The 12,362-nt window shown below is 49.6% G+C and overlaps 3 protein-coding genes across 3 annotated transcripts; 1 reads left to right on the top strand and 2 right to left on the bottom strand.

The window, feature by feature from the left end:
• Window positions 1–5,698: 5,698 nt before the first annotated feature.
• HO133_004190 (uncharacterized protein) lies at window positions 5,699–6,102 on the bottom strand (the record flags this gene model as incomplete). The annotated part of the gene is made up of 2 exons (XM_037295109.1): window positions 5,699–5,961; window positions 5,994–6,102. 2 exons carry the CDS (start codon window positions 6,100–6,102, stop codon window positions 5,699–5,701), a joined length of 372 nt encoding a protein of 123 aa, XP_037157110.1.
• A 417-nt stretch (window positions 6,103–6,519) lies between these two features.
• HO133_004191 (uncharacterized protein) lies at window positions 6,520–8,462 on the top strand (the record flags this gene model as incomplete). Its single annotated transcript, XM_037295110.1, has 2 exons — window positions 6,520–6,640; window positions 7,129–8,462. 2 exons carry the CDS (start codon window positions 6,520–6,522, stop codon window positions 8,460–8,462), a joined length of 1,455 nt encoding a protein of 484 aa, XP_037157111.1.
• A 2,501-nt stretch (window positions 8,463–10,963) lies between these two features.
• Window positions 10,964–11,935, bottom strand: HO133_004192 (uncharacterized protein; the record flags this gene model as incomplete). Its single annotated transcript, XM_037295111.1, has 2 exons — window positions 10,964–11,595; window positions 11,710–11,935. 2 exons carry the CDS (start codon window positions 11,933–11,935, stop codon window positions 10,964–10,966), a joined length of 858 nt encoding a protein of 285 aa, XP_037157112.1.
• Between the last annotated feature and the right edge of the window lie 427 nt (window positions 11,936–12,362).

The following is a 12,362-nucleotide window of genomic DNA, read 5'->3' on the forward strand; positions in this document are numbered from 1 at the left end:
TTTCGCATTTTTGTGCCGTGCAGGGATCCAGTCGCTGTCTCTTTCGAGATGTTTCTGATGCATCTTTGTCTACCACGAAAAGCTCTCATTGAGGAACATCCATACTAGTTCATGCAGGTGCTTACTCTGCACCTATTCAGGAGACAAGGCATTCAACGTGTTTCCGGAATGCGCTTATCCAGACAGTAAGCTCTACAACTTCGATCAGTAGAAGGTCAAAGGATCACCACGAACGAAGTAGACGTTGATACCTTGAAAGCCCATTCCTGTGTACCACATATACCACATGATACGATTCATGTTGGTGCCTACGACACATATAAGCCGGAGATGTGCTTCACGATGGAACCTTTGGGAGAATCCGTCCACGCAGTCATCTTTGGAGCTTGCAATCAATATTTGGAGGTCAAAGGACTCCAAGAAAGTAAGTAAGTTTCAGATGCCTTGAGATTCCACATGAAGCTGGAACAACAAGCAGAGAAGTCTTCAGCCGTTTCCGCTTGGAGATGTCGTAACGCGGGAGGGATTCTGACAGCAAACAACTGACGCCGAGTGAGGGAACAGTAGTCGAGTTCTGCGTGACTTCAACCCTACGAACATTGCCATGAATGAGAAAGTGCCGCGCTCGCGATGCTATGCTTCGTGTTTTGGAACTGCCCCGAGAAAAGATTCATGTAGAATCTCTTAAATGGCGTTGATTCCGGGCTATGGGACAATAGGGTTAATGACGAGCGATAATGAGAACCGAAGAGTGAATGTTTCAAGGATCTTTTTCTATATGAGATGAAAAATTCTAGCAAAGACGCCGTAGTTCAATTAGAACGCAAGATAGCAATGTAGCTCTAAATAATTCTACCCAACAGCACGTTGTTAGGGAGGAGAGATGCAGAGAAAAGAAAACGGTTTTGCGGCTCCACTATGCCGCCATACCATTTATGCACGGAAATCGCAAGTTCCACCGCAGCGAGAAAAAAGAGTATCCCGCGGTCAAAAGCCCAACTTGGAGTTGTGCTGTTCGCAAAGCTTGACGTTGGTCCAAGAGAAGATCAACACGCCTCTGTAATACGGCATGTTGAGTCTCAGGAACGCGTTCCTCAGCGCTTTGATTTACGGTATCCTAAGCCTGAACGATTTGACCAGCAGTCGCCCGACCTCCCCAGCTCGATCTTCCACCATCATGTTCTGGACGGCCTGGCCTCCCGCGATTCAAATCCGAGGAGCTGCAGCTTATGGTGCCGCGGTTGCTGGTGCGGCAATGGCGGCTTGAGCTGCGACCCATGCTTCATGACCAGGAGCACTTGGAAGATTGTTGCTGTGATAGCGGCAATCCTTTTGATGTCCAGTATTACCATGCCGGCGTATCTCAGCATAATCCACAAGGCAGACCCAACAGTACTGGTAGCGACATTGGGGACCTAGTGGCAAATGCATACGTCAGCATCAACAGAGATTAACACCGCTGGAGTAAGTCTTACATTTCATATGGTCACAGCCCGACACCTTTTCACCGCGGACGTTGCATTGAGGACAAAGCTTAACATTGGTCGTAAGATATTGCGTAGCAGCGGCCTCCTCCGCGCTTTGGGCCTCCGCACGTCTTGCTGCAATATCTGGACAGGTTTCTGAAGGATGCCAGATGATATCGCATGTGATACATGTGCGCCCTCGGCATTCCACGCAGATCATATAGTTGTCTTCTTCTGGAAAGCACTGTTGACCGGATTGACAATTTGGGTGGCGACAGCGCTGGAATTGAGCACCGGAAAGACATGCTTGTAGCGAGTGATTGTCGTATCTGTTTTAATACATTAGCTTTTTTCTAATTCAATCCTCATTTTGGCTTTGACCTTCCGAATACTACTGAATCCGCGAACGCTTTCACGTCCTGGAAATCTAGACGCTGACCGCAAGTTGGACAATCGATCTGATCCCAGACCTTGCTGTTGAACTGTGTTGAAATCGACGTAGTAATACAGGATCTGCAAACTTCAGGCTCGTGGTTGCAGGAAGATGTGACCTTTCGCTTTGGTGTGTTCTTTAGGCTGAGGGTCTCGAAGCACACGACACAGTCCCGGGGCAAAGCGTTGGCAACGTTAGGCATGGGAGTCGTAATAAGAGCGTCATTACGCGCTTGTGCCGTAGTAGCTAGCGTATGCTGGGATGTTGTCCCGGCTTGGGTTTGACTCCGGGAAATGTCTCTGCGAGCTATAGCCCCCCGGTTTGGAAAGGTCGGACGTGGGACTGTTCGGACTCTAGGCTTGAGTGGTGGAAGTAATTCGCCACTGTTGTGAGCGTTGAAAATCTCCGTCCGATCCAATCTGTCAAGGTCATGCTCTTGAACGAGCAGGTGAAGCTGGTGCATCAAGTTCAGCTTCCTTTGAGGAATCGCCTCGTATGTCCATTTGTAATGGTTTAGTATGAGCCGGATGTGGGTCCTTGTCCAAGAATGGTGGCTCAAGCCAAGCAGGGTGGTCGGGACACCCAAGCGACGGTATTCGTCCGCAGTTGTCATGATGATTGTGGATGCCGGCGCTTCTTGATAAGGTTGACAGGACAGCGCCTATACCTCGAGAAGATAGCCTGCCAAGGGTCAGCTTGAAGAAATTCGCATGCGTAACAGGGTGTATACTCAATAAACTGACGGTTCGGAACCAGTATGCATAGATGTAATGAGTCTTGCTTCGGCGTAAGATTCGAGCTTAAAACCCAATGAGAATGATGGATAAGTGAGTTGAACCTTGATCTTCCGGAAAGAGTTTCGAGTGAGCCGCACTACTAGGTCACGACTATGAAATGTTGAAAGAGATCAGAGACTGATTGGGGATTGTGATGTATCAAAGGCGAAAAGTATTAGTGAATAATGATCGAGAAGTGAAAATGAGACGAGCCCTGAGTGCCGAAAGAACAGAAACGTCGCCTTCAATCGCTTACCATGTGTCTCAAAATCGGTGGCGTGATGAGGGAGACTGCGTCTTTCCCCAAACAGCTGGAGCTTTCGAGGTATTAAGGACAGGATCCTGATCAAAGAGTCTAACATCGGAAATCTGTAACAATATTTGATCAATATTTGCCCATTCAAAGAGTAGCAGTGCCCAAGCTTTCACATGAAGTACTTCTCCGCCAAGTCTAGTTCCTCAACCATCGGCAGATCCTTCCATTACCAAAGCCCCACGCTCTTGTCATCAACCGCCTCCACTCGTTCCCCGGCGCAACTTTTCCAGCGACCAACGGCGGCGTCAAGATATCAGAGTCGATGGGTACAGCGACCGGTCTTCCAAGTACTAGTACCGCCTCCATTCCCTGCAAGGCGAAAGCCACCACCTCCTTTCCTGACGAAGGAACGCCGGATTCTTCGAGAGAGGGGAGACTGCTATTTGGGAGCTCAGCCTGCAGGTAGTCTGTGGATCATGGGCTTGTCATCTCATGCTGGACAGTCGCAAGGATCAAGCTCCCGAGCGTATCACGGCCTCCGAAAGGTAACTGGAGGCTACCACCTCCGGAGTATGGAAAGAATCAGAACAACATTCCTGACTGTCAGAAAAAGCGACAGCGACGTGATGCTGCAGGAAGTTAAGCACGGGGACAGGCAAAGGGTTGGGGGGGTATTAAAGTTGTGGCAATTGATTGTCATCTTCTTTCACCCTTATGAGCATGAAGATGTTTTCAGGGGAAGGTACATGCTATTAATGAGCATTGGTGTTACAGCCGCATGAAGAAGTACACTCCCCACGAGACCTTTAAGAAGACTTAGTAGACTTTGAACACGCTTAGATCGGTCAAAGCAGTCAAGTAGACCGGCCCTCGAGTTGACATAAATCGCAAGTTGTGGAAGGAGTTTCTCACGTGAAGCTGTTACACCGTGAGTCCCTGCGAGACTTAGTTGAACCAACGTTTGATGATTAAGAAGGCGATGTGCCACGATTGTCAACTTCACCGACGATAAGTCGACACCGAGAGATTAGAATATCCGACGGTCTCGGCTTATTGGAAGTGTTGATATGGTTTAAGGGTATCTAACGTATTAAGCAGTATAACCTCCAAACGCTTCAATCGCAAGTCCCTTCCTCGTTCCATCAAGATATGTATGTACTGCCCTCACACTGAATGCAGTGTTAGAGCAGGGTGCATACCTGCCATAATCTCGCTTTGTGTAAATGCAAAATCAAGCGCGAGCTCCACGCTTAGAAGGTTCAGCAGCTTCACGACTCAGAAGATCCTCAAAGGTCTTCTTCCTTCCAAAAGGAAAGGAAAAAAAATTTTTTTTTTCCCCCCCCCCCCTCTGTTTTGTAACCATTGACGCCGTTGATAGGACTTGACCCAGATCTAGGGTATTCCAATTCGTGCCAGGCCACTTGAGTAGCCTTCTTTGTCTATCCAACTGTCTGTTCAGGCTGGCCGCTGATAATTCTGTCAGGTCGGATTTGTCCACCCATCCATAGTCACTCTGGCATCCTGATTGGTTGTACTTGACAACTCAATGACTCGAATTGAGCAATGCAATACAATGTGGGGTCTTTGTTTCTGACTTGAGGAGGCAAATTCTCAGGCCATACACGGCAGCATTTGATCCAGCCGGACTCGACAGACTGTACGACCCTGGCGAAAGAACGATGGGATATCGAGACGTAGCGCTCTCGATGCAAAAAAGGCGCCAGAGCAATTTTCATTCATGACACTGGTTATCGGCTGTGTACGTCTTTCACCGTAACCCCAGCGCAGCCGTCTCACAAGCCTGGATCAGCCCAAATCTGGACCTTTGCCTTCTTCTGATCCGAAGGCAGGAAAAGGCGCTTCTGGATCTCGAAGAGTCTATTACAATTCTGTCCAATAATCAGGGCCCTCGATTAGAAGTGTCCTTAAGAGAAGCGATCGGCAACCTATTCAGCGGCAAGCAAAGTATGGGTGAGTCTCCAGTCAACAAAGGAATAGTGCCAAAAGCATTGCAGAAAGCTACACGCGAGGACTTCCAAGCGGTCATGTTAAGGATATGTTTGGAAAACAAGTAATCGATTCACTTCGGTTATCATAAGCGCGTGAACTGCGAATTTCTGTTGTCCAGAAAGCCAAGACTGAAGAGAAGCACCGTCATCTAATGTCAGGAGTGGGGTATCTCTTGGACAAGGAGCCTGTCAGTCCCAGAATTTTGCTTCAAAGTCCTTGGTGATAAACTACGGCCTGTCAAGCCTCAACCTCTCACCGATGTGGACGAAGGATGTGGGAAGGTGGAGGATGTAAAGAAGGTGGAGGATGTAAAGAAGGTGGAGGGTGTAAGAAGGCAAAATGGTGCAAGACGATGACGGCGGTCAAGTCTCAAGAGTGAATGAATGAATGATTGCAGGGTTGAGAGAGCCTCCGCCACAGATGTGGATGTCCACGGATCTCTCGAAGGCTATCTTTGGACCAAAGGTGTGGTATTGTCGTACGATGTCCTGGGCTGTGATGCGGGTGATGGTAGCAACAGTGTCATACTTTGACCCGCCTTTGGAGACACTCGTCAATCAAAGCTTGAGCTTCTCTATCTCCGAACACTTCGCAGCCCGTCATCTCTGGCAGCGCGTGGTTGATACAGCGATGGTTGTCCCAAAATTTGTCAACCACCACTTGATCGACATTGCCTTGACGTGCCCATTCGGCGTCCTTGCCATGTTTCAGCTGACCATTCGTAAAAACACCTAACGGCGGCATCGATAAACATATTTCAATGTCCGCAATCCCAGTCAATCATCTTGTGTATGCCGCCTTCACTGTCTGGAGGGATGAAGCAGACATTGGCAATGCCTCCGATGTTCTGATATTTCTGCCACTTCGTAGGGTGGTGTAAAAGAATATCGTCCAATAAGGCGACTAGAGTTGCGCCTTGTCTCCCGACAGCCTGTTCGCAAGTCCTGAATTCGGTGACTGTAGTGATCCATGTCATACCGCTGATGATAGCTCTCTCGCCGATGAAGATGATCTTGAAGCCTTGAGCATAAGCAACAGTCAGATCGCCGGACCATGACTACCCATCAAATCCAGCATATTGATGTCAATGTTGTGTTCTTCGCAGAAGTCTAATATGGCCTGGCCGAACATTTCACCCAATTGAATATTGATCTGTGCCATCGCGGACGGGGTTGTAGCAGCTTCTCGAAGCATTCGAAGCACTTAATTCTTCAAATTTTCTGGTACAGGTAGCTCGTCGTACTGCGAAGCACACGTCAGTCTTTTGTGCAACTTGAAACATCGGCGTCATACTTGGAGAATCTTCAATTCAAGGGGAGAGCTTGGAGACTGCTGCTTGGAGTGACAAATGGCACAATCCATGCCGTCCTCAGCAGTTCCACTGTTCAGCCCAAGCACGACCATGTCCAGAGAATTTCGATCACGTGTGCCATTAATGCCGTTAGAGCCCGTCGACAGACACCCTTGAGCTTGTCAAATGCTTTCGAGTTGTGATCCCTAACTGAGGGACCAAATGGGCTGGCCGACGAGAGGTTCTTGTCAGTATCACACAGGGACTGATGGTAGATTGTAGGAAAAATGTCTAATCAAAGACCCGAGGAGCTATTCGTAGCTCATGGAGGCTGGCTCGGCTGGCAGGCCGCAGATCCTGCTGCCGACGGATCGGCTCCTACCGAACTAGCTGCTCTCATGATTACTGGTCAATCCTAAGAGGGACGTGAAGCAGATTAATTTGCCTGGGATGATCACTGACGTTGAAGATGAGGAAAGAGAATGGAAAGTTGGAAAAGAGTCACCAGAGCCGCGGAGTCGGACAGCTTTCTCCGCGCCAAGCCTTCCCCAGTCCGCAGATCATCCCACGGACCCACCATCGTACTACGCGAGCACTAGTGCGCTTGACGATAATTTACCTTGATACGTGACATGCTCTCATTTGTTGACCTATACGGCCATCGGGCATACAACGGGTGCAAAGTCATTCCCTGAAGTCTTGACAACGGCCATGGTGATGTACGGGATCACAGGTCACCGCTGAAGTCTCGAAAATACTGCTTGAAGTCGACTCATCCAAGTGAGTGTCACCGCACACCTGCATTCTCGTGTGTAATGGCTTTTTTTCAATCCACAGACCCATCGATTGGTAGAGTCTTCTTTCCCCACAGCAATGCAAGAGCTCACGGTGGACAGCAACTTCGAACAGCGGCGACCCAGAGTCATTCGCCTACTCCACTGCACGCGAGCGTTGGCCGAAGATCCTCTCCTCAGCGATCGATGAGATCGCCTCCACGATATCTGGACATAATGGCTTATCGAAGGAGGATGTGGAAGCTGGGAGGGCTATACAGGCCAAGCTGACGTCGTTGAAGACAAGTATGCTGGGAAATGCTGTGCTGGAGCCAATACCACGAGATGGGAGACCCGATACTGAAGCCTACAACGAGGAGTTCAAAACATTCAAAGACCTCAAATGGCTAGCTGCGCCTTGGCTATACACAGAGTGCTATATGTACCGCCTCATCCACACATACTTTACGCTCTCCACTCCGTTTTGGCATTCGTTCGACTTGTTTGCGACCAGCAAAAGATCGTCCCTCATTGGCAGCAAGAAAGGAACTATTGAGCTGGTCAAGAGATTCCGGGCAGTGCTTCAAACTATCGCTGAAAAGCAAGCTGTGGATGAAGAGACGCAGAAGGCGATATTCGAAGAGATGGTACAGATCAGTCTTTGGGGAAATGCTACAGACCTGGCATTGCTTACATCTCTCTCAGTGGAGGAGCTGAACAGTCGACAAGGGAAAGCGGTCAGAGACAGCAATAAGGAAAACATCGTTGTTGACGATACGGAGCAAGTCTGGAGTCTTTTGTCAAGGCTACGATCATTGGGGTCTCCTAGAGACATGCACATAGTCCTAGACAATGCTGGCTTTGAGTTGCTTACGGACTTGGTCCTCGCCGGATATCTTATCGAAAGTGGCTACGCTAAGAAGATTGTGCTCCACGGCAAACGAATGCCATGGTTCGTGTCAGACGTCAACCCAGAAGACTTGAAGTACTTGATCGAGGGCTTTGCCAATGGCACGATTTACGAGGACATCAAGTCTCCAGACAAAGAGGAGCTCCAGGAAGCTGGGAAATACTGGCGAGGCCTGATCCAGTCGGGGAAAATGGAATTCCGAGCCGAGCTATTCTGGACTACGCAACATCCCTTCGGGCGAATGCCCGTTGTGGAACCTGCTTTGTTCGAGGACCTTGCTGATGCTGATCTTGTGGTATACAAAGGGGATCTCAACTACAGGAAGCTCACCTACGACGGCATGTGGCCACATTCAACACCGTTCAGCGAAGCCCTCGGACCTCTTGCCAAGAAACACGGCGGCCAAGGGGTTAGAAGTTTGGTGCTGCGGACCGCCAAGGCCGATGTCTGTGTAGGACTCAAGCCAGGTCAGGACGCGAACTTTGAGGAGGGTTGGACGCGGCATGGGAAGTACGCAATGGTGAGCTACTGGGATGCTAAGCCATAACGATGCGAGTATGAATCTTGCCCTGCTCGAGTCGCTTTTAGCCTCAATGGCGTGGCCTGAGATTCACACCTCAGCCCACCAATTTTTGACCAGCATGGTCGCTCGCAACTTCTCACAGCAGAGTATCATCCTATTGCTTAGTCTCCGATCTGAACCAGATCCCCAGGCCTCGGGTTTCTCTCATGCCCGTCGCCGTGCGATATGCAAGGTGGGGCTTCGCCGGAAACGGCCCTACTGCCCCAAAGATCCCCAATTTTACGCCTTCAAACATGCTGTGCCCGCGGAGAGAGTGACAATTGATTCGCGCAGATCTTGATAAACTCGTGCTATGCCATTCAGTAGATCCGCGTCAAAACTTTGTGTGGAAGCTTCAACTGAAGCTCTTGTATTCCTTCTCTTTATCTTTCTGTCAGATCGCGTTCCCTCCCGCACTCTCTGCAGGAACACTCTTTCTGAGCCCAAAAAGCATCCAATCACCTTTCTAAGGCTCGTGTGCTCTTTTGAACGCAAGCGGTAGTATCTGAGCATGGCTTTCTTACGCACCAAAGCGTGGACTCGGGTTCCAGGCCACCACCTCCTTCTTCTGCTCATCCATCTGACAAACCCTCTCGCCATCTTCTTTGAAGGCTACAGTCAAGGCTTCATTGCTAGCGTCAATGTCAGCCCCCATCTATATTAACCTCATGGGACTGTCTGCAGGAAACGCATCAGTCATGACACGTCAATCCAAACTCAAGGGCATCGTCGCCGTTTATCACTTTGGATCATCCTAGGGAGGATTCCTTGCCCGCTGGCTCGCTAACAGTATTAGTCGCATTCACGGCCTTCAGCTTGGCTGTTTGTGGTGCACCTTGGGTTGTGCGATCCAGGCGTCGGCGCAGAACGGCAAATGGCAGATCCGCGCCAGAGTCATCAACGGCATCAATGTTGCTCACTTCAATTGCATGAGCAGCGCAGGTCTCAAAGGACAAACCATCGGGGAAGATTCTTTGGACGCACATTCCTGACCAACTATATCGGCGTCCCTATTGCGTACTGGTTCCGATTCGGCTGAACCTGTACCGTACGTCAACCTCAGCTAACGACACTAGTCAGCTAAAACAATCTACTTAGAAAGGTGGACTCCGCCATCCGCTGGCGGCTACCGTTCGCCGTCAGTGCGGGCGTGTTTACGGGGGAGGTCTCGGACGATAGGGACAGTGGAGAGCGCGGCTACAAAATCTGCCCGTGCGTGAATGGGATGACAATTGCACTGCTCCACTATTGGCTTTCGAAGAAGGCAGGTGTGGCAATGGCTCACAGCGTTCATGTATTTGCTAAGTAGGCTATGACACTATGCTTTTGCGAAGACGACACTTTTCGCTCTGGTCTTAGATACATTGAGGTGCAGGAGTGCTATCCCATCGTCTGGCAGGGGGTAAAATTCAGGGGTTCTGACCGAACATCAAAAAGTCCCGTCTTGCAACTCATCATAACTCAATAACGAGGACCTTCATAGAAAAGTTTATAGTTTCGCATTTGTTTTTCTTAAGCAGATCTTGAACTTCGCAACTGAAAGTTTTACTGTAAAGGTTGTCATTAGAAAGTTATTGGGCTGCGAAAGTATGGTATTTTAATGTTCTGCCAAGACATTTTACCTCCAAGGCGCCAGACGATGGGATAACACGGTTTCTGTAGGTACAACTGGTGAGGAAGCTCGTCCACGCTGTGACAGTGCTTCTCTCGGCAGCTTCCGATACATCTCATGAACGGTATAGTGAACACCGAAGTGCGGAACATAACAGGGAAGAGTCCAGTTCGTACAGCGGAACCGGAAAAAACCATGGATTCATCCGGCGTTGAATAAGAAAAAGGGAAGACTGTAACAGGAGTTTTGGGACGTCTGGCGATCCAAGGTACCTGGACTGCCATGTTGGCTATGACTTCACAAAACCATGACCCGACTCATTCAGGCGCTGCTCATAGATTGTTGGAGTGGTGTCTACAATATGGGGCATGATGGTGGTTCACTTCTTCGTCGATCGGTCCGTGATCCGCAAGGCAGCGCCAACAGTACTCATAACCACAAGTCTTACCTACCACAGAGGTCAGCACAGTGCTATTACGCAGATCTTAATTTCAAAGCCTTACAGGTCATATGATCACATCCTCCTGTTTGTTGAGTAGGAGCCTGACACCCCGGGCACATCTTAGCTTGCGTCTTTAGGTATCCTGTGGTAGCTTCTTCGTGGGTTTGCTGGGCAGCTTGGCGCTCCTTTTCTTTGTTGCCGCATGAGATACCGGGATGCATTTCAGTATCGCAAGTAATACAGGTTTTGCGATGGCATTCTTGACAATTCATGATGGTATCCTCCGGGAAGCATTGCTGGCCGGACTTGCAGCCCGGTGTACGGCAGCGCTGAAAGTGGCTGTCAACTTGCGCTGCCTGGAAGGTGAACTCAAAGTATCTAATCAGTCCTCGCATTAGCTAGAGTGTCACCAATTCGGTACACTACTGATGCTCACCTTGAAAATATGTGAGGCTCTGCAAACTTCTGGACATCACCATATTCAAGAAGCTCTTCACAAGCCGGGGTAGGGCAGCCGACGTGGGTCCACAATTTGGTCTCCAGTTGCGAAGAGATCGAAGCAGCCAGGCATGGTCTGCAAATGTTCACCTCATGCACACAAGATAAAGTAGGCTGGCGTATAAGAGTCTTGACTGGGTCGAATGAATCGTAGCATATGAGACACTCATGGTTTAAAGCCTTTATGGCTCGTGGGGTTGCTGGCCCGCTTCTCGGTGGAATGGTTGTGGCTGCTCTGGTAGCTCGTGGACGAGCACGGTGGTTCAATTCCGGATGAGTCGTAGATCTTTGGCGATTGGCAGATGCTGGATTTGAGCGACGAATTGGAGCTCTGCTGTTGACAGTGGCCGGTCGATTTCCCACCACAGGGCGGTTCACAAGCAGTGGGCGGTTGGCAACCTCAGATGCGGTTAAACGTAGCCCACGAGTCCGACGTTGTCCAGTGCTGTTTGGCATACTCATTGTAGCAGTGTATTCCGGCAGATCCCGCTCTTCCTCAGACAGGGATGGCAATTCTTCCGCAAGCTCGTCCTCAGACATTTCGTCGTCGCTACCATCACTGGTGCCTCAAGAGTGTTCCTCCGTTTGAGCGATGGCAGGATGAGCGACAACAGGCTGAGTGATAGTGGATCGAACTGTCGGAGCTCGAATTACAGGCTTACGAGAGGGGAGGCGTGTACCGGCTTTATGAGCGTTGATGATGGTCAAGCGATCTTCACGTGTCAATCCACGCTGCGCAGCGAGCTCATTCAACAAGCCTATCAACACATTGTTGCTATCTCTTTCTCCGAAAGGTCCGCCGTAGTGGCTGAGAATAACGGCTAGATCTTTGCGAGTCCACTGCTTGTAGCCCAAGCCAAGTGCAGCGGCAGAGCGGTCTGCTCCTGTCTGAGTCTGACTTGCCATGATGAGGTTGTGTTGCGAGGAGCTTGTGACTTAGAATCAAAGATCGTCAGCTGGAAGGGCCTTGTCATCAGACTCGGTCCAGAGAGAGACTCACCGCCTTGATGATTAAAGCTCAGAAAACATGCCTTGGATTCGCACACTTGTTGAAAAATTGAATAGGTACTCTCGAAAAGCGACCGAAGTGTTGATTGGAACTTGTAATGAGGGGAATGATGTGAGAAAGTGAGAGTAGTGCCCGTGAAAAGTAGCCGTTCTTAGCGGGCATATCACTAATAGAAGTGAAGTGAGGTTTGGGAATTTTGGCTGAACGGGCATTTATACTGTTCATATGTTCAATCATATGCCGTATCACCAGGCGGCAAGGTTGTTATAGTTCAATTGGCCATGTTGAATTGAGCTTCGAGTCGCCCACTACATTCCAGAGAAT

This window comes from Letharia lupina (genome assembly GCF_014066315.1).
Source record: "Letharia lupina isolate WasteWater1 chromosome Unknown contig_2, whole genome shotgun sequence".
Classification (NCBI taxonomy): Eukaryota; Fungi; Ascomycota; class Lecanoromycetes; order Lecanorales; family Parmeliaceae; genus Letharia; species Letharia lupina.